The following is a 21,244-nucleotide window of genomic DNA, read 5'->3' as shown; positions in this document are numbered from 1 at the left end:
CTGCTTTACCTGGTCTGGCTCCTGCTTGCCCTGGGGTATTTACCACAGCTGTCACCTCCTCTAGGAAGCCCTCTTGGTTAAGGTGCCCTCTTCTAAGCAGAGTGTAGACCCTAAGCTCTCTGAGAGCAGAGACTGGACCAGCACAGCACACGAGAGCTAAAACGAGGGGCTCCACGTCCCCAGGGCCTGACCACCTTGTCATCTACTGTCCCCACCATGGGTGTGGGACCCTGGAAACCTTTTTCCAGCAGCAACTCCTGGCCCTGCCGCAGAGGGGAGCCACCGTGCAGAGCAGACTCACCTCTCCTTACTGGAAAAGTCGACTCCCAACAGGATACTCTCCTCCGTGTCCTGGCGCCCGCTGCTGTCCACCACCACCATGTAGCGGACCCGCTCCGCCCAGGCACTCTCCAAGCGCACGGCCTAGATGGGCGGACATGCTCTCGCTGGCCTGCCTTTCCAGGTGGCTGCCCCTTCCTCCACCAGCCCAAGACCGGAGACTTTTGTTTTTATCTTTCCCCTGAGAGTTTTGGAATTAAGATGAAAGTTTTACATCTGGTTTATATCCCCAGAATGAGGGACAGTGCCTGGCTCAGAGGAGACCCTCAAACTTCGTTAAATATGGGTGAACAAATAAAACCCAGAGAAAGACGATTTCAGCTCAGCACAGACTGACCTTATCCACCCTTTCCTGCACCTTCTGGAGCAGATGGAGAATTTGGCCTTAGTGAACAGCTTGGGAAAATTTGCTATAATGTAAGAGAGCCAACCCCCCACCCCTTCATTCCCCGACCTCCCTTCAAACTCCCTGCTCGTCAATAAGTGCCTACCAAATGTCATCATTAAAAATGAAAACTTGCCACTCTCGTCTCTTCTTACCAGCTTGATTCTATCTTCACAACGCAGAAGGTTGATCATGACTTGAAGATGTTGAGGCAGGTCCCCTGTTGGACGAATGGAGACAGTTTAAAATAGGTCACCCACCTACTTTCTAGGCAGACACCCAGGAGAGGCTGGTTTTGAGGGTCTGGAAGACCTGGACTTCCCTTAGTCCACTCCTGAATGCTGAAATGAGTATGGGTGAGAGAGAGAGTTCATTGCCAGGTTTTTTAAAGTTGCTTTTGTTTTCTGAACTAATTGCAATATGTGTTTTTTATTATTATTACATACAAAATCTCAAAAATACAGATAAGCCTAGAGAAGAAACATTACTAAATTTAAGCAAATGTGACTCTGCAGGAGTGGAGGTAGCAGCAACTATAGACACAGCTGAAGAGAGGGATTTGCTGAGGTCTGGTCTGAAAGAAAAAGGACTTGGAGTTATTTTCCGCTTAAAAAATCTGCCTTTAGTGCAGGAGACGTGGGTTTGATCCTTGGGTCAGGAAGATCCCTGGGAGAAGAGAATGCATTCCAATATTCTTGCCTGGAGATTTCCATGGACAGAGGAGTCTGATGGTACTACAGTCCATGGGGTCTCAAAGAGCTGGACATGACTAAGTGACTAACACGCACACACCGCTTCCCTTAAAAAAGGGTGAAAGACATGACTTCTATAACCAGGAGGGAAAATGTTTTAAGTCACTGCACAGAGAGAAGGTATGTGCTGGGTACCCAGAGATATAATTGGAGTAAACAGCAATGGCATTTTTTTTTCCTGCTAAAAATCATGTACTCTCTTGTTTGTTTCCCCCAGGTGATTGAAAAGAGACAGGAATCCAGGGTCAGCCTCCGATCATCACTGAGTGGCCGCAGGGTCCCTGGGGGGTGCCTCTGGGCTGCAGGGCGGGGAAGAGAGTTTCTCGGAGATGGTGAGGCTCCACAGCCACGCAGGATCCAACCCACAGGAGAAGGGCTGCGTCTCCCAGGCACAGGGGACCCCATAACTGAGCTTCGTAACTAGAAAGTAGTGAGGGTGTTTGCAATGCCGCTTTTTTTCCTAGCTTATGTATATATTTCAAATATGTCTGCGTGGGGATCATTCTGAAGAAATGGTTCAACTGTAAAGATGCTGATGTGGAAGAAAAGTGCAAGGAGTAATTCACAGAAAATCCATAATCATTTCAGGTTGTGCAACACTCCTAAGAAACAATTATCTTTAAGAAAAAAAATGATCCTACAGATCATGATTAGAACCCAGAGGGATTAGTCCACTGGATGTGTTCCTTTTTTTTAAACTTCGTTTTCCCATATGATTTTTTTAAGTTGGTATGTTGCATTTTCATTTTTTATTTAGTTCAAGAAATTTTCTTTTTTATGGCCATGCGGTGTGTGGGATCTCAGTTCCCTGACCAGAGATTAGACCCCTTGCATCCTGACATGGAAGTACAGAGTCTCAATCACTGGACCGCCAGGGAAGCCCCTGGGCATGTTCCTTTGGCAAAAAGCATCTTTTTAATCTTAGAGAAGGCTGACAGTGGATGTGCAAACAGCACTTCCAGCCTCAGAGAGGAGTCAAGTTTGTTGGAAACCTGCCCCCTTGTCTTCTCTCTTCCAGGATCCCACAGAGTACAACACCCTACGCTGGAACCACGTCCCACGAGAAATGACTTGGAGAGGATGGTCCTCAGTCCTTCTCTCTACCCAGCAGCACGCTCACCTGTTGGGTCACCAACGTCAGGATGGCACACAACACCATGGCTGGGTCCCAGCTCGCCTGGGTGCCCCACCCCCTACTCTGAGTCACAGAAGCACACGGATGAAGGCGGACACCAGTCCCTTGTCTGATGAGTGGTTCAGTGAAAATGAAGCTTTCCACACAGATAGAGGCCTTTCTGGAAAAGGCAATGGCACCCTACTCTAGTACTCGTCTGGAAAATCCCATGGATGGAGGAGCCCGGTAGGCCGGAGTCCATGGGGTTGCTATGAGTTGGACATGACTGAGTGACTTCACTTTCACTTTTCCCTTTCATGCACTGGAGAAGGAAATGGCAACCCACTCCAGTGTTCTTGCCTGGAGAATCCCAGGGACGGGGGAGCCCCGTGGGCTGCCGTCTATGGGGTTGCATAGAGTTGGACACGACTGAAGCGACTTAGCAGCAGCAGCAGCAGCAGCAGAGGCCTTTCAGTGGGACTGTCTGCTGAGACATGGAATTGCTGACAGAGAGAAATCCCAACCCCGGGCCTGGCAGCCTCACAGTCTCTGCATGTTTAAGTGTATGGTAAGCACTTGGAAAAAAAAAGCAGAGAACATGAGCCTGAAGTATAGGTCGGCCCTGGAAAGGAAGAGTCTCGGCTCAACTGGACTGGCTAACATGAGCGGAATCACTCGACTTAAGAGTCATGTCCTCAGCTTGGCATGGGGTTTGCTTAGGGGCCCGTGGGTCCTCTGGGGGACTTGCCGTGAAGTCCAGTGTGTGCCTGACCCACAGTCATGTACTGAGCATCTGTGGCCAGTGGGCAAGCCCTGCTTTTCTGAGCTCACTGGCCGCCCCGCCCCAGACCCCACGGCAGAAAATCCAACACGCCAGGCTCCCTTCCCATCCTTGTGTTACCTTCCAGAGATGCACCAACCAGTGGAATGAGGGATTTACAAGACGGTTTTGTAGTCACTTCCCCAAGATTGCACATAGTATGCAAATATTCGCTGAATTTGAGGAAGGAGAGATTTAATACTTAGGGAGCAAAACTGAGCATTGGCTTTGCTCATGCATTATGGTTAAGCCATGAACAACAGTTTACATTCCTTATAGGGCAGAACTGCTAGCAGATTAAGAAGCAAAGGTTCTGTTTGTAGTTTTATTGTACCAGCAGTCACTGTAGCAATAATTACAGCTAAGCAGGCAGAGCACCAAGGAGAAGGTAGGCCTGTTAACGTGCATAAACTTTACACTTCTTGTCATCTGAGTAACAGACCGATACTTGATGCCCGTTGTAAAGATTAGGAGACCAAAGCTCAGAAATTGACTCTGAAAGTTCTGTATGCTTGCAGAACTGGATCAGAAGCCAGGTCTGTCTGGCTCCAGAGTAAATATTCTTTCCACAAAACACACTGCCTCCCTGTGCAGAAGGATTGTTTACTTAGCTTACGACAGACCTAAATCTTGATTATAAATATCAGCATGTGACAATATTGACTGAGCCTTGGGGTTTGCTATAAAATCTAAGACAGGAAATTCTAGCCTAGAGACTCAGCTCCCAGATGAGGCTTGATTGACCTGACATTAGACAAACAAGATGACCGAAGTGACAACAGAACTGGCCCCAACTGCCAGCTCCTTTGATTCGCTGTGGTTCTGAGAGGTCTTTCCAGCGCCTATTCAGACATGCGCTGCCCATCCAAGAAGTGCCTGGAGAGGCTCCCCACTGGCTGCAAAGATCCACTTGCAAACAAATGCCTCCCTAATCCTTTACTCCCAAGTGTCTTCAGGTTCAGGGTCAAGTCGCCTAAGAAAACCCATCTTACCGCTTTGTTGTTGCTGTGCAGTCACTCAGTCCGACTCTGTGCAACCCCATGGACTGCAGCATGTCAGCCTTCCCTGTCTTCCACTTCCTGGGCATTTCTTTTCTTTTTTTTGAAGGTTTTTTTTTTTTTTTTTAATGTAGCCCATTTTTAAAGTCTTTATTGAACTGGTTACAATATTGCTCCTGTTTCTCTGTTTTGGTTTTTTGGTCACGAGGCACAAAGGATCTCAGTTCCCCAACCAAGGCCTGAACCCGCACCTTCTGCATTGGAAGGCGAAGTCTTAACCACCGGACCGCCAGGGAAGTCCTTGGACACACTTCTTATTTCCTTGCTTTTGTGCCTCAGTGAATACTTGGTTTGATCCCATTTTATAATTTCTGTCTACTTCCAAAAAACCACCCACCATTAAAGAATAAAGACTTTCCAACCCAGTATGTGCCCAAGGTTTGTAAATAAATTCCCCAAATGAGAGCTTTCCAAATGCTCAGAGCAAATGACAGACTAGGCATCTCGCACCCCAAGGCAGTAATTTTCAAGGGGACAACATCTGGCTATACGATGCTCTGGTACATTTGTTAAAAAGGCATGTGAAGAAAGGGAAAGTGTTAGCTGCTTAGTCATGTCCGAGTCTTTGCAACCCCATGAACTACAGCCTGCCAGGCTCCTCTGTCCATGGAATTCTCCAGGCAAGAATACTAGAGTGGGCAGCCATTCCCTTCTCTAGGGGAATCTTCCCAAACCAGGGATCAAACCCGGGTCTTCTGCAAGGCAGGCAACTTTTTTATTGTCTGAGTCACCAGGAGAAGCCCAGGATACTGTAACTTAAAATCTGCAGTTAACTGATAGACTGAGTAGGGCATCTTTACATCCCAACAGAAAGCTGCTGATCTTATATACACACGCATGGTCAAAGGGTGCTGGCTCCCAGTGCCTTCAGGAAAACACACACGCCCTCAAGAAAAGAGCCTCTAAGCTGCACCTGTCATTATCAACCTGTGCTGCGCTATTTCCCGGGCCTTGAGAACCAGCCAAGTGCTGAACACAGTGTTGCAGGGTTGCTCAGCCACACAGAAGGTAACTCCCTGGGTAAGAGCATCAGTTTAGAGCCATCACCTGCATGCTTGTGGGGGTGCTGAAGACTCCGCTGGCCTTGAGGGCTGCTTCCCTGCTGTAGGAAGAGGGCTGCTCCTTTCACCATGAAAAAGCTCTCACTTAAGCTGGGGAGAGGAAAAAAAAACAGAGCACAGTTAGGCTGGAATTCACAGAGGAAAATGGGCAAAGACAAGCTGCAGAGGAAAAGCTGGAGAGTGGCATGTAAAAGGCCAACGGGATGAAATAGCTCCTATGGTAATTTCACACAGTGCTCTTCCCAAACTCTGCCACAAGCCTGCTGCTGGAGAGTTCACGGGACAAAGCGGGACAGCTCGGCTGCAACACCGAGGGTCTCCACAGGCTCCTCCAGCACTCAGAGCCCCTTCCTGCAGGACACTGTGATGGGACCCACTGTAATACGATGTCTTCTGGAAAGAGACCGGCTCTCTGACGAGCAGAGGCTGGTTCCTTTCGTGAATTTTTCAGACTTTTGCTGTTGATCTCTGCCCTCAGCGCTCTGAACTTTTAACAACCTCACTGCTTCCTGGTGTCTTCAGTTTACAGAGCATAAGAAAGATGAAATCACACTTTCACTATCTGTTTGCATCTCAAGAAAAACGGGTGGCTTGCCCACTATTCCCATAGAAAAGCTCAAGTTAACCCAGTGAACTTCTCAGCAGAGGGGATCTTTGGTCTTTGTTATTTTAGCAGGCAATACAGAGGGATTGGGGGCAGGAGGAGAAGGGGACGACAGAGGATGAGATGGCTGGACGGCATCACTGACTCAATGGACGTGAATCTGAGTGAACTCCGGGAGTTGGTGATGGACAGGGAGGCCTGGTGTGCTGCGATTCATGGGGTTGCAAAGAGTCGGACACGACTGAGCGGCTGAACTGAACTGAACTGAATATCCATATTCAACGTAAGATTTTAAGAATTACAATAAAAAATTTCACTTTCATGACTTGGCTACCAAGAAAATCTTCAGCTTATGCAGAAATCCAGCCTGTATGAACTGATAGACTATATTAGCTATTAATTACCACCAATTACTTAGAAAAAACCATTATCTCTGAAAACTACACATAAGACACACCAAAATTATTAATAGTGCTAAGGTTATCTTCCTTCTACTTCTTAGCATCTTCCAAATTTACTGTATTGAGCAAATATTAACTTTTGTAAATGATATTTTAACTTTCAAAATCATAAGGCAAAACATTTCATTTTTATTAATTTTGTAAAAGATCGCAGTTCAAATTATAGCGAGCCATATATATTATTCATTCTCTCTTGAGCAACCAATTAACATATTTGATTGAAAGAAAAATCTCTAAGAAACAGAAGCACTTTAAAAAAAAACAAAAATCAATTCTTGACAGAAACACAAGGACATCTTGTGTAACATAAAACAACAAAGTCATCATTGCCCAGGACAGCTAGAGTTGGTAGTTAAACATTCTCATCCTGGAATATTCAGCTAAGTCTAAAATACAACTCCAGGAGCTAAGAAACCTCAGTGCAGGGGCCAGTGCCAAGTCAGCAGTTTCTGGAACTGGAAAAAAAACCAGTTATCTTCCATACTATGAAGACCGCCAATGAAATCCGTTCATTTTTCCGCCTCGCACGCTAAAAAATCACGACGGCTCAAATAGCAAACGTTAAGGTTCTAATTCTGGCCCCCTCATCCTACTGACAACTGGCTTTCTCTCTTTCCTGTGGGAAACAGTTCACACCTGGACGGTGCTCCTTCATCCATCGTCACCCACTGCCGAGTCACCCTGTCCACCCTGAGTCCTGTACCTGTGGTGCCAGTTTCAGGCACTGAGGAGTCTAGGACTGTAGATCATGGAAGAAACGAGATGCACCCTTTCTGAGTCTCACTTACCCACGGCAGGCAAAAAGCTCGTTAGCATCCACTGGCCGACAGACATCCCAGGCTGTCTAGTTCGAGCAAATGGCAGAGAACTGTCCAACACTTTTCTACCCCTGAAACTTGTCACTCACCCTTTCCTTAAAATCTTACAACTGAGTTTGTTTTCTGAACTATGCTATTTTAGGTAAGACACGGATCACTTACTACCTACTTTCATCGCTGCCAGAGAGACTCCAACAAAACGCATGAAACTTCACACAGCAATCAGTTCATCGAAGCAGCTGGCAGGGTGGTGGGGGGGAACTTTGCAAGGCATCATCAACCTCTTTTTGTTCATAAGTTTTAAAAAAAACAAACCCATAGTGACCAGAAACCTGAGCCCTCTGGAAACAGCCAGCCACTGACGGTGACCTTTGCCTTGGAAATCATGGGCAAAAATTCCCCTTGGTTTCCCTTGTATTTCCTTGGGGGGTGGGGTGGGGGTGGAGGAGGAACAACGCAAAAGAATAGGCTGGTTTTATCCCGTGATCGCTTTCGAGGCCAGTTGTTCCTCAGTGTTTCTGAGGCTGTTACAGAATCAAGAGCCTTGAGGCTACATGTCAATTCAGGGGGCTGTGTGCCTGGGCTCCCCGGGAACACTCTGCCTCTGTCCTCTGTGCAGGGTGAGATCTGAAGCTGCAGGCAGGGAGGCTCAGAGAACACACCCTCCCCAGGCTCAGAGACAGCCCTGAGGCTCAGACAGTAAGCAGATGGGGCACAAGGAAAAAAACCTCACTGGATGATTCCCGGGGCCCAGAGGCCACAGAGCCTGGCAACCACGGGACCTATGAAAATGAGACACGGATATTCTTTATGGCCCTGCTTCCCGTCTTCTGCTCTGAGCTCACCCTGGGCTCAGAGCCTCCCTCGCCCGCTGGGTGGCTGATGTGAGCAACTGTGTCCTGCAGCCAGGGCTCTGACACCATACGGTCCCCGGGTTCATCAGTCTCCAGACACCCCCACTTCGGGGATGGCGCACCTCCTTTTCAAGGTTCTCTGGATGAGAAAAACACACCCACAAACCACCCATCCTCATCCCAGTGAAATCAGCCTTTTCCCCAAAGATGCTGGTCCCCAGAAAGACAGCTCTTTAGACTAAAGCTCCGGGAACTCAGACGCAGGCAAACGAAATGGAAATGTTTCTCTTGATCGCTGCAAGAAAAATCCCAACGGGGGATTAAGAACAAGTTCAGCCCCCCACCCTCCCCACTTTTTATCTCCACGATAGAGAGGAATCTCAGAGGCCGGTTTTAGGAGATGACGTGGGGTCATAAGCCATGCAGACAGACGGGGTCCTCCGGAAAACCCCACCCTCCGAGCAGCAACAGCCAGTGTCGCCCAGAAACCGGGACATGGGACGGAAAGAGCAATCGGCGGTGGCGATACATACTAGCTTTGCTGGAAACCTCTGAGAAGCAGAAGTAGTGGGGGGTGGCTGGCTGGAGAGGCAGATGACAGCACCACAGAAGAGGTCCCGGACCGCCCGCCGTGGTCACTTCGTGTGATCTGAACTGCCCCCAGCCCCTGCCCTCCCCGCTCCCCGGAGAAGGATGGACGTCTGAACAGGAGGCTGGAGGGAGCCCTCCAGGGAAGCGGCAGAGTGCCCGTCCTGATGGAAGGAAGGATGGCGTTCCCACCCAGACGGCAAATGGCTCTGCTGGAACCCTCGTCCTTCCCTGATATTTGGGTTTAAAAAAGGCCCTTGTCCCTGCCTATCCTGATGAAAGAGGGCTATTCAGAGGGAGCAAAACAGCTGAAGTTCCTCTAATCACTTTTACTCCTACGGCTTTTTGTGGGCCTCGGGAACAAGCGATAGGGTGTGCGTTAGAAACTGCGAGGAAAAACAGCTGGCGGCCCAGAAACCCGCCCCGAGCCATGAGGACCCCATTCTTGTTCAAACCAACAGACTGAAGGATTTCTGTTTCTTTCAAATCACCATGCATTCGGCCAACAGGGAGCGTGGGCAGCTGCCACGGTTACTGGGCGTTTTTTAAAAGCACAGATACGTCCTGGAGTCCTTCCGTCGTGCTAATAGCTCCTCGAGGCAGATCTGGGGTGTGTGTGGTGGGGGGGGGATGGCATTCCAGGTAGAGGGAAGGGGAGGGGCTCTGAGACCCTTTCGCAAGGGGCACAGGGTGGGCTCTGGAGAAAGAGCAGGTGGGTGCCCCAGAGAGTGTGGCTGAAACCCACCTGGCGGAAGCCAGCTCTGCTTTTACTGCTTCTTTTGGCAGAGAAAATATCTATGTTAGGATGCAACTAACATATACGATGCCAGGCAGGACGGGATGAGGTCCCCGAGAAAGGAACCCTGGAGGGCTGGGAAGAGAGTGCTTCTGAGAGGTGGGTTCTGCAACGTTCTGTGAAGGAAGGGCTCTGAGAGACTTCTGGGAGGGTCTCGCCTGCAAGGTTCTTCCAGCTCCCAAATGGTAAAATTAACCTTCACAAGAGGATCAAGGGAAACACACGCTACGATCGTTCTTGTTCTGTGGTTGAGGAAACTTCAGCCGCAGGAGCATAATCTTTATGAGATGGGCTGAGACCCACGTCTCTCTGGCCCATGCCCACCTTCTTAACCCCTGGAATGCCCTTGCCACTGCCCATCTCAGAGGGAGGACCAGAGTGGAGGCCCTGCAGCCCCCTCTGGGGCCAGGCCTAGCAACACTGAGGAGTCAGGAGAGGACCAGTCCCCGGTCCTTCTTCCCAGCATGTGGACGCATCAGACACTGGAGAGAGACGGGAAACAGCCTCAGAAAGAGAAGACCCGGCGTCAGCCCCGGGGGCGCCACCATCACCATTACGGGACAGGACACGTCACCCGGTCCTTCTGGACTGAATGGGGGTCCTGGAGGGGGCGGCTGGGGAGGGGCAGAGCCACGCTGGCCACGAAGCTGCTTCTCACCAACAGCACCGCCACTGCCCGAGCGCCCACCACGTGCCACCCCGTCTCCTCCCCAAGCTCTGTGGGAAGACATTCTCTTCTTTCTCACAAATGAAGGAGGTCAGTCCAGCTCCTGAAAGCGTCCAAAGAGGCTGGGCAACCTCATTTTTAACCCACTGCCTCAATGACTCTAAGTGCATGTCAAAGTTTAAAAACGTACAATGCACTGGTCTGGGAATCCATATTTCTGGGTTCTAACACCTCATCTATTATGTGTATGTTCTGATATTCACCTACAGGGCTCTGTTCAGCCATTCAAATAGCCAAGTACTTGCAGAGTAAGGAGAACCACAGTACGCCAAGCCCAGATGAACACTGACCAGGTAAAGACAGCAATCTTTAAGGGATGGGTCCACATTTGGGCAGTCTGGATGTGTGCCAGGCCACTCAGAAACATAATTCTTTGAAGAAGGGAAACACTCAGTGCAGAGAGAGACATTGCACAATAGAATATGATACTAACGCTTCTAATTTCCACTTCTGGCTGTACGTGGGAAGAATCTACAAAACTTCTAAAACATTCACGTCCAGGTCTAATACCAGCCGGTTCTAATTCGGAAGGTCTGTGACAAGTCCTTGGCACCCGCTTTTTTTTTTTTTAAAGTCCCCAAACTGCTACTGAAGCACAGTCAGGGCTAAGAACGACACAGAGGAAGCTGCTCCCTTCATAAGAGTTCCTCACACACAGCAGGTACACGACCCATTTTTGCTGGTGAAAGATAACACCCATAAAAACCTGTGCTCCTCTCGGAAGGATATGAACATGACTGGGTGCAATGAAGGAAGGCCACGCCAGGTCAAAAAAAAAAAACAAATAAAATAATACCATCCTCGGAAGTAGCACAACAGGTTAGCAGATAACTACACATGCCCTTTTCCTACCAAATGCTTTCAGAGTCACAGGTGTTCCTGCCCTTGAAAGACAGTCCTGCCTCACAGTCATCTGAGATGACAATCACAACAATGAACCAGACCTCTGATAAGCCTGGCTGTTGACAAAGCTCTCTGGATGATGTCAGCCTATTTGATCTTCAAGAAGCTCTCCTAAGGAGAACCCAGCAGGCATTATGATACTCATTTTATAGAAGAGGATACAAGAAGTTGCTTAACTGGTTATTATTTTAGGATTTCTGATGCTACATCTTGGGGGTGGGGGGAACCCCAGAGAACATGGGCTTAAAAGCATTGACTCTAAAAAAGGGTGAAATGAACACAACACTGTCAATCAACTATGCTTCAATTTTTTAAAAGGTTTCATACTGACTGAAATGTTTGAAATGAACTAAATAACTTTTGCATGGATAGAATTAACCCTCAATTGCACACAGCTCTGCCCAGTGATTATGGAATAGACTGGTTTGTCCAGTGGACTTGACGATAATTCTTTACAGAATACTCATAAAGTTGTCACTATAGGAAAGGTGGTCCCCATGTAGACTCCAAGAGGGGGTTCCATTAATTCCATCAAAGTTAACAAATACTGGGCTTTCCTGGTGGCTCATTGGTAAAGAACCTGCCTGCAGTGAGGGAGACCTGGGTTCAATCCCTGGGTCAGGAAGATCCCCTGGAAAAAGGAATGACCACCCACTCCAGTGTTCTTGCCTGGAGAATCCCATGGACAGAGCAGCCTGGTGGGCTACAGTGCATGGGATCTCTAAACAGCTGGACATGACTGAGTGCTTCAACTGCAACCAAGGCAATGGAAGACTTACTATAGGAGTAAGGCAGGCACCCTGCAGATGGAGACAAAACACTCTCCCCTGTTCTCCTGCGGACATTTCTCCCATTTTGAACTCAAGTTCAAAAGTCACAGAGACCCCGGGGTGTAACAACACCTTATTTCCGTTTTGTGCTTCACAGGGCCGTTTGGTAAGGCCTTGTCCCAAAGGCCATTCTTTGGGCTCTGAGTGAAGACCACAGCTCACCTGATTCACCTACCAGCCAGAGCCCTCTCCCCAAAGGCTCTGCTCCACACAGAGTGCTGACCACAGGGAGACTCAGCTCTGCAGGGCCTTATGCTCAGGGAATGGGGTCAGCAGCAAGCAACGCTGGCAGGGCTCGCTACAAATGTCTCTGCTGCTGGGGCATGTATTGTTTGGCTAGAAGGCGTGGGCTTCTCTCAGAGAGAAGGAATGTCCGCAAGTATTTTGGACAGTAAGAGACGTCCTCTGCAGCCAGCTACACAGCGTGCCTTCATGGCAACGGGCGGGGGTGAGCAGCTGGATATGCCAGCAAGCTCGCAAAAGCAGGGCTTCTCCCCCTGCCTAAGTAGGACAGCAGATACTCTGCCTTGGGCTGGCTCCGCAAACCTTGGGAGGGCTCCTCGACGGCCCCCATGAGCCCTAAGGCCCCGTCTGTGGAGGCTGGAGCTGGTGCATCTGCCCGTGAATGTCTGGTACACCAGAATTGAAGCCCCTTTCGTGAGCATAGAGGGAGAAAGGCCACATTGTGCAGGAAATGCAATGGCAGCAGAGACAACCTAGCCAGCCAGAAATAACAGGCACATGTAGGAGACGCTTTCCGAAACAACTCAGAAACTCCAAGAACAGGCCGTCTCAGCTGTCCCTGGGTCCCGGCCCTTTCTCTGGGAGGCAGCCCCGTCCCATATGCATGGGTCGCCCAGTCCTAACCTGGCGAGGGCACCCTTTCCTTCCCAGGCCCCCAGCCGTGTGAGCCATGCAATGTCCACTCTCCGTGTGCCCGGCTCTGTGCGGAGTCCTCAGCGTCCCTGTGGGGCAATGCTGTCCAAGAGGAAGGAGACCTCTGTACCTGTGCCGTCTGATAGGGCAGCTGGAGAGGCCTGCAGCCTGACGCTCGAAAGGTGATGAGTGAGGCGGATGAGCTGAATTTGTCTTTTTATTTGACTTTAGTAGTGAAATTCGCTCAGTCATGTCCAATTCTTTGCGACCCCATGGACTGTAGCTCACTAGGCTCTTCTGACCATGGGGTTTCCCAGGCAAGAATAGTAGAGCGGGTAGCTGTTCCCTTCCCTAGGGGATTTTCCCGATCCAGGGATGGAAGCCTGGTCTGCTGCATTGCAGGTGGATTCTTTACTGTCTGAGCCACCAGGAAAGACCAACAATACTGGGCTTTAATCAGCCATGTGTGGCAAGCAGCTATGATTTGGATGGCACAGCTACGCTGGGAGCCTGCAGCCTAGTGGGAATCAGGGTGGAGAACAGAGGACCCCTGGCCTCTAACCTGCTCCATGCCATTCCCAGCCACTGCCCTTGCTGCACAGACCCCAGCTCCAGGGCTTTTGACGATGCGGCCTCATCTAGAGAACCCATTTGCACTTGCTTGCTGTGGCAGCCCCAGCCATTCATGTTGCTAACCTAAGCTTTACATGCTCTGACCTCAAGGCTTATAATGCAGTTAGCAAAAGTGATTTATAATAAAAAGCTTCCCTGTATCGCCTCTCACACTATTCCTCCCACACACCACACGCTCTCTGCTCCACCCCACCTGTCATTGCTTCTGTCAGCTCTTCTACGCTGTGTCTCTACACACAGCCTCTTCACGTCCTGCCCACCTACCAGCGTTCACGTCTCCTCCAGGAAGCCCTCCCTTGCAGCCCTGGCTGCAAGCCACGCTTTTCAACATCTTACAGCACCTTCTCTCACTGAGCACTGAAAGGGTGAGTCATTGGTTCAAGGTCATATACTTAGAAAGGGACAGGACCCCAAGGACCCAAACTGTGTTCCTGGCCCTGTTTACCTACTAACTGGCGGTGATATTATCTTTACATCAGCATATTTAACTTCACGATGGGACTCTAGGGCCGGGACATACATAATTTTTTAAGTCTCCCTCTCTGCCTGACATACAGCAGAGTCTATACTCAGAAGTAAATACTCACACACTGAGCTATGTACCTCCTCCAGCCTCAAAGCCATTTTGTGACTAACTCACCTCAGTCATCTCTGAGGGGCTACAATACCGGGTGCTCAACATGTACAGGATGGACAGAAGACGTAAGAACCACAGATACAGAGAACAGACCTGTGGTTACCAGCGGGAAGGGGCAACCCAGGGGCAGAGGATCAAGAGGCGCAAACTATTTTGTGTACAAGCGACAAGGATGTATGGTACAACATGGGAAACAAGAGGCGCAAACTATTTTGTGTACGACAAGCGCCAAGGATGTATGGTACAACATGGGAAACAAGAGGTAAAACTATTTTGTGTGCGACAAGCGCCAAGGATGTATGGTACAACCTGGGAAGCACAGCCAGAAGCTGGGAACAACTGTGAAGGGAGCACAGTCTTCACAAAGCGGGCATCATGCTGCACACCTGTAACTTACACAGAATGTCATCCATAACCAAACTTCAATTTAAAAAACCAACTAAAGGGCTTCCCTGGGGGCTCAGTGGTTAAGAATCTGCCTGTCAACGCAGGGGACACAGGTTTGATCCCTGGCCCGGGAAGATCCCACATGTCGCGGGACAACTAAGCCCGTGCACCTCAACTACTGAGCTCACACACCCCAGAGCTTGTGCTCCTCAACAAGAGAAGCCACCGCAATGAGACGCCGGTGCACCACAGCTCGAGAGGAACTCCCACTCGCCAGAACTGGAGAAGGCGGCGAAGTGTGGCGACAGAGACCCACTGCAGCCTAAAATAATAAATTAATGCAAATCTTTTAAAAAAATAAATTAATGAGATGTCCGATTATTCAATGAGAACATGTGACCTGGGAAAATATCTCTCAAGCTTCAATCAATTATCAGACACCTCTGATTAAGCATTACAACCTTTGGGGAAAGAAAAAAAGATTCGCTGCTGCATAAATGCTGTTACAGCCACACGGAGGTCGGGTCCTCCTGGCAACAACTAAGTTGTCCACATCACCAGAGTCTGGAGCGTCAAAGCTGTGACTCCTCCGTCTCTCAGTGCCCAGAAGGTAATGCGTACTCTGCAAAGGTAAAGTCAATAAGAAACATCTTTGCTGCGTGTCCTGCTCGGCACGTCATGGATACCCTTAGCATCCATCTGTGAGTATCTTAGACACAGGGAAACTGAGGCTTGGAGAGGTTACATGGCTTATCCAAGTTCTAGTGGCCCAGAAGGAGAAAAGCCAGGAAACGACACCAAAAGTCTCGCCAGAAAGCGTCAAACCCCTGCTGAATGGACACCTTGGGAAAACAGCATCAAGAGAGCAAGTCTGCCTCTTTTTCCCAACAAGTCAGACTGAAAACCCTCTGGGAGGCAGAGCACGGAGGGCCTCCAGGTTGGGGAGGAGTGTGGTAAGGAGCGGAGAGGGGACCGCAAAGTTGAGAGGCTGGTGGCAGACAAGGGGGTTGATCAGACAAGTAAACACTTTAGGGACAATGGGAGGCAGCTTTCTCTCACTATGAGAAAAGGGATTACAAATATGAAGCGAGAAAAAACTATAATGAACCCAGAGATGTTGGATCAGAATTGAAGGTATCAGTTTGAACTCATGGTTTTCAACATAAATAGAATAATATACATGCAAATGTGTAACGTGTGTGTGTGTGTGCACATACAGCCACACAGTCCCAAATTCTGCCCGCTGAAAAGACCTGCAGAGAACACCTCCAGTAGAATAATAAGCATACCTACCTCCGTTTCTTTGCTTTTGTTTTCCAGATTAATTTGGTATAATTTTATTTCTTCAAAAGAAAAGCTCTTGTTAATATCATTTGGGTTTAGAGAGCAGAACGAGCTTCAAAGGAGGCTTTACAGAGTACGTGAAAAAAAAGGGCAATACTTTCTGCTTTTTTTTTTCAAATTAGTGGACATTTAGTTCTCAGCTGGGCCCATCAATCAACTAACACCCAAATAAAGAGAACCTGGCAACCTGCATCTACCACTTCCCGTGTTCTGCACTCCACTGTCAAGATTTCTAGGTCTAGCACCAGCTCCTCATCTCATCCATTAATTATCCTTTTCAATGATTATTCACAGGGGTTAAAATGATTCATAAATTCTTTATTAAAAAAAAAATTTTGTTGATGTATAATTGATCTGCACCATTGTTAGTTCCAGGCATGTGTGTGTATGCTCTTTGCGATCCCATGGACTGCCATGGACTGTAGCCCACCAGGCTCCTCTGTCCATGACATTTCCCAGGATTTTCCCTGCGTTTCTTGCCATCTCCCGTGTTGGCAAGCAAGGACTCTTTACCATTGCTCCATCTGGGAAGCCCCAGTTCCAGGCATACAACATAGTGATTTGCTATTTCCACACATCACAAAAACCACCTGCCTACTTTGAAACCTCTTTTCTACTAAAAGCAACTGGGGCTGCGCGGAGGAATGATGGACTCTAGGGACGGGGCAAAAACTACAAGGCGCAGTCTGCCATCTGGTGTCGGAAAACAAGGCTGTGCTCAAACGATGATGCACACGCTCAGGGGCACGGGAACCAACCTGACGAGACCCCACAGGCCGAATCGGGGCAACGTGAGCCCTGGAGTCCAGAATACAATGAACAGACTGTGACCCACTGCGTGAAACAAACAGGTGTCCACACAGACAAAAATAAATGGAAAAGTTGAGGGGGCACTGGACCCTGAGCCAATTCCAAAGTATTCCTATAAGAAACACCTCACGACACAAGGGAAGAGAACACCCGTGCAGGGAGGAAGCCCGGCAAAGCCACTGGATGGCCACGGTGAACAACACTCAGCACTGCACGGCCCAAACCTAATCTTGAGCAAACATCAGACAAACCTAAACCGAGGGTCATTCCATTCTACAAACTAACAGGCCCGTCCCTCTAAATGGTCATGGAAGTCAAAGAAAGACTGAGCAATGTCCCAGACTGAAGGAGGTGCAGCAGACAGGACCATGCCACACAGTGGGCGATACTAGCCGGGACCCTTTACAACAAAGGACACCACTGGAACAAATGGTGGACCCCGAACGGGGTCTGAAGATTAGATGGAGTCATGGATCAGGTCAAGCTGGGTTATGGTCTGCTCTGTAGGAGAACGTCCTTGCTTGTATTCAATTGGCATCTGGCTGGCAACTTACTCTCAAAATGTTTCAGAAAAATGTTCTCTGTATACCATTTGTAACTTTTATGTATGTTTTCAATTGCTTCTAAATTTTTAATATTACTTCTTAAAAAATTCCACTTAACTGGATTTTGGCAAAACACTCCCTCTCATTTTTCCTCTTAGGCTTCCCTGGTGGCTGGCTTAGTGGTAAAGAACCCGCCTGCCAATGCAGGAGACGCAGCAGATGCAGGTTCGATCCCTGGGTCAGGAAGATCCCCTGGAGAAGGAAATGAGAACCCACTCCAGTCTTCTTGCCTGGAGAATCCCATGGACAGAGGAGCCTGGTGGGCTACAGTCCATGAGTTTGCAAAAGAGTCAGTCGTGACTGAGGGACTAAACAACAATTTTTCTTTATTGGCCAGTGATAAAAACTTAAGACCCCCTCACTGGTCATCATCGCTGGTAGACGTCTTGGCTTACTGGTTCCCTCTCAGGGATGCTCTGCCCCTCAGCGCCCAAGATCTGTCCCTGCCTCAGGACCACCTCCCCTCCGCGCTTCCAGAACAGCAGCAGCCCTGCTTTGCACATAAGGCCATGGAGGATGATGGGAAACTCCCCTCTCCCAGTTCCTCCCGGTCTCAGGGTGTCCAGATTTTGAAGGCCTCAAGTACACACGCAGGTCCCTGGCCCACATGAGTCCTAATTTTAGCATTTTCCTGCTCTGAGACCACCAGAACAGGAAAAGTTGGGGGGGGGAGACCTGCCCCAGAGAGCCTCCTGTTGTGACCGGCACACCGAGTTGGGACGGAAAAGTTGGGGGAGAGGGGGTGACCTGCCCCAGAGAGCCTCCTGTTGTGACCGGCACATGGAGTCGGGACGGGCAGGCGGAGTTGGGATGCTGCAGGCCTGCAGGATGCGGGTTAGCATCCTGTTTTTGGCAGCTGGGTGGCTGGGCGGCTCTGGCACCGTGTACTGCCGCCAATTTCACCTCTCCAGACCACAAACGCACAGGTTAATTGGTGAGATGGGCCTCAGGGCCCAGCCTAAGACAAGCTGACTCACACCCATCACACTGGGTCTCCTCACAAATACCCACCCTCAGGAACAGTTCTTCAGGGGGACCAACCTGGTGGTCTTTTAAGGACACGGTGAACCAAGCAACTGATGGTTGTTTCTCTCTTTGCTTTGACTCCTCAGAAACTCAAACTCTGGTAATTACACCAACCCACACTATGCCTTGAATTCCACATACAACAGTCCCCTCACTTTGCTTTATTTTTCCCCAGGTTCTCCAGGTCCCACTTTTCAATTTTAAATCAGACGATTTGCTTCGGATGTTACACGCTGTTTCAAATCCCTTCCGGGGGCCGCAGTGGACATGGCACATGCAAGGCACCTCTGGAACATCAACATCTTTTTATATTTAACATGGAATTCCCAGCACGCGGCACAGAACCCAAAACACACACAGGCACCAAATATACTTGGGCTGACTTGATAAGGCAAACCACTCTTAGATAAAAAGTGCCTCTGTTACCAGGTCGTTTCACGAGATACTCCTCCCCCCACCCGGCGTGCGGGGCCCACACGGGGCGCCTGGGCTTGGCGAGTGGGCTCCTGAGGAAGCTCGCTTGCCGTGGGGCTCAGCAGTCTCCACTGCAGACCTGAACAGACACACTCCCAACTTCCACCGGCTTCAGACACAGCATGGAACCGTGGGCTTGGACGTTTGGGGAGAAGGGACGAGCGCTCTCCGGAGGTGGCAGCAGGCCCAGCTCCCTCCAAACCACATCAACAGTCCCCTCCCCAGCAGTCCCAAAGGTCGGCAAGCAAGCGTGTGGGGGTCACTTCTGCCAGAGCACGGAGGCCCCCAGGGCATTTCCTAAGGTGGGGCCTCTGGGCCTTCTTTGAAACAAAATCTTTTAAAAAAAAACAGCTTCAAAAGTTGCCACAAAGTTGCCGCTCAAGGAAAAAAAAATTCTTTTATTTGTAAAAATAAACAAAGGCACACAAGAAGTGATGCTCTGCAGACAGAAACCTGGTGCCAGGCTCCATGTGACTTGGAGGAAGGCAGGTTGGGCAGCGGCTGCTGCTTTCCCTTGGGCTCGACTAGGTTGACCTTTTGGGGTTTTGATCTAGAACTCCTCTGGCGGGCGTGTGGGGGTAAGAAGGTCAGGAAGGCACCAGAAGAGACTGTCGCTTCCCAGCATCAGTGAAAATAACGGTGTCCCATTGTCAGACAAGGACCAGACACAACACAATATACAAGACACCCTCTCAGCCTCACAGAAGCTCCCTGAAGCCCAGGAGGACTCTTCCTGTTTCAGGGAGGGCAGGAGGGCTGGCCTGAGGTCACAGTCACACAGAGGGTTGGGTGGGGGTGTACAGACCTGGCCCAGAGGCCCCGCCCCAGCCAAGCACAGCCAGGAGCATGACTGTGTAATTTACACAGCAGTCATGTATCCCTGGTTCTCGCCCAACACTGCAGGGCGGGCTCCTGGCAGGGCGCTCTCATCAACACACACCATCTCCACTGCGGGAGCGCGAACCCTCTCCAAGGCTTTCCATGCTCCAATGTGGGAGCCTCGCAGGCCAGACTCTTGGTCTTATCCCCCACCCCCTACCCCCTGCCCCATCACTTGGCATGCCCCTGGGAGTGGCACCTCCCAACCCGGATTAATCCTATTTTGATTAATCCTGTTTTCTTTCTGTAGCCTTCCTCAAAGCAGAAAGACTCTGGTGGGCCCCCTCTTAGTCTTAAGAATGTTCCCAATAAGCCGCCCAAATCTAGAGTGTCTCACGGCAGCACAACATATGCCAAGATGACCTCTGAAGGCGGGAGTCCCTTCTGCCCAGGCAGTCACCACCAAGGGCGTGGCCCGGCTCCCAGGGCAAAGCGCGCTGAGGGGGAAGTGGGTCCAAGCAGAGGGTCCACTTCCTCTCAGAGGCCACACCAGTTCTCACCATCTCAGGGTGACTCAGCCAGATGCCCCCCCTTACCTCCCCAAATACAGCTGACCTTGTTCTCAGCCTGAGAATAAAGGAGAAGCTCTGGATGCGCTGTTACAAAGCTACGGAGGATGGTTAGAAGCTGCACCAGGGTGACACAGAACTAAACGGGTGGGCCTGAAGATGCTTATTCCTGGTTTGGGAGCTGTTATCTAATCTCACCTCAGCTGACAGAGGAGGCGGTGGGGGCCAGAGACATTTAGTGACTGGCCTAAAGGCTACAAGGCAGGTGACACATTTTAGCAGGTAAACACCCTGTTTACCACAGGGTGATCGTGGTACCACTATGAAGAAAGGGCTCACACGCACCTTCTCCGGTGCACACGTCTCCCTGGTGTGCTAAGTGCACGGGAAAATGAGACCAGGGCCTCGAGGCACGCTCTAGAAGTCTGAGCACTGCTATTTCAAACCTTTAATGAAACCTACTAGACTGAGCAAAACTCATTTTAAGTTAACCTTAGTAATTTTAATTACATTCCAACAGAATCAAATTAACTCTTCAATTGTTCCAAGTGTGTGCATCCCCAGTGTTTCAAGGTGGGGTGGGGGGTGGGAGGCGGCTGCCAGTAAAGCCGTGAGGGAGGGGACAGGAAGGGATGCGGGTTTCTGATCACAGCCACCAGAGTCTAAACCCTGTCTCCGGCCCCAGGGAGCTGCGGTTTCCTACAATGAGGCCGGCATCTCATGCGGGTGACAGAAATGAGACAAGCTGCCCAAGTTCCCAGCACCTACAGGCCCCTCGTGAATGGGAGCCCTGATGTGCACACACACCCCCCCCTTCCCTGGTGCCCACCCAGGCGACCCACTGCTTGGGAAGGGACATCAAATACCAGCCTCACTCGAGCTCACAGTCAGGGAGGTCACGGGACACGGCACACCACTCACCGCGGGGGCCTACAGTCACGGAGGTCACGGGAC

At 50.0% G+C, this 21,244-nt stretch overlaps 1 protein-coding gene across 1 annotated transcript in view; it reads right to left on the bottom strand.

Annotated features, from left to right (window-relative positions):
- SSH1 (slingshot protein phosphatase 1) overlaps nt 1–21,244 on the bottom strand; it is a 56,704-nt gene that overhangs the window by 24,611 nt on the left and 10,849 nt on the right. Inside the window, exons 3-5 of the mRNA XM_040250942.1 lie at nt 5,516–5,619; nt 880–944; nt 302–423 (exon numbers count right to left, since the gene is read on the bottom strand). Of these exons, the coding sequence (XP_040106876.1) occupies nt 302–423; nt 880–944; nt 5,516–5,619 (291 nt within the window). The remainder of the gene's footprint in view (nt 1–301; nt 424–879; nt 945–5,515; nt 5,620–21,244) is intronic.

The sequence above is a fragment of the Oryx dammah genome, unplaced genomic scaffold (genome assembly GCF_014754425.2).
Source record: "Oryx dammah isolate SB20612 unplaced genomic scaffold, SCBI_Odam_1.1 HiC_scaffold_12, whole genome shotgun sequence".
Taxonomy (NCBI): Eukaryota; Metazoa; Chordata; class Mammalia; order Artiodactyla; family Bovidae; genus Oryx; species Oryx dammah.
This window is presented reverse-complemented; position numbering and strand designations above follow the sequence as displayed.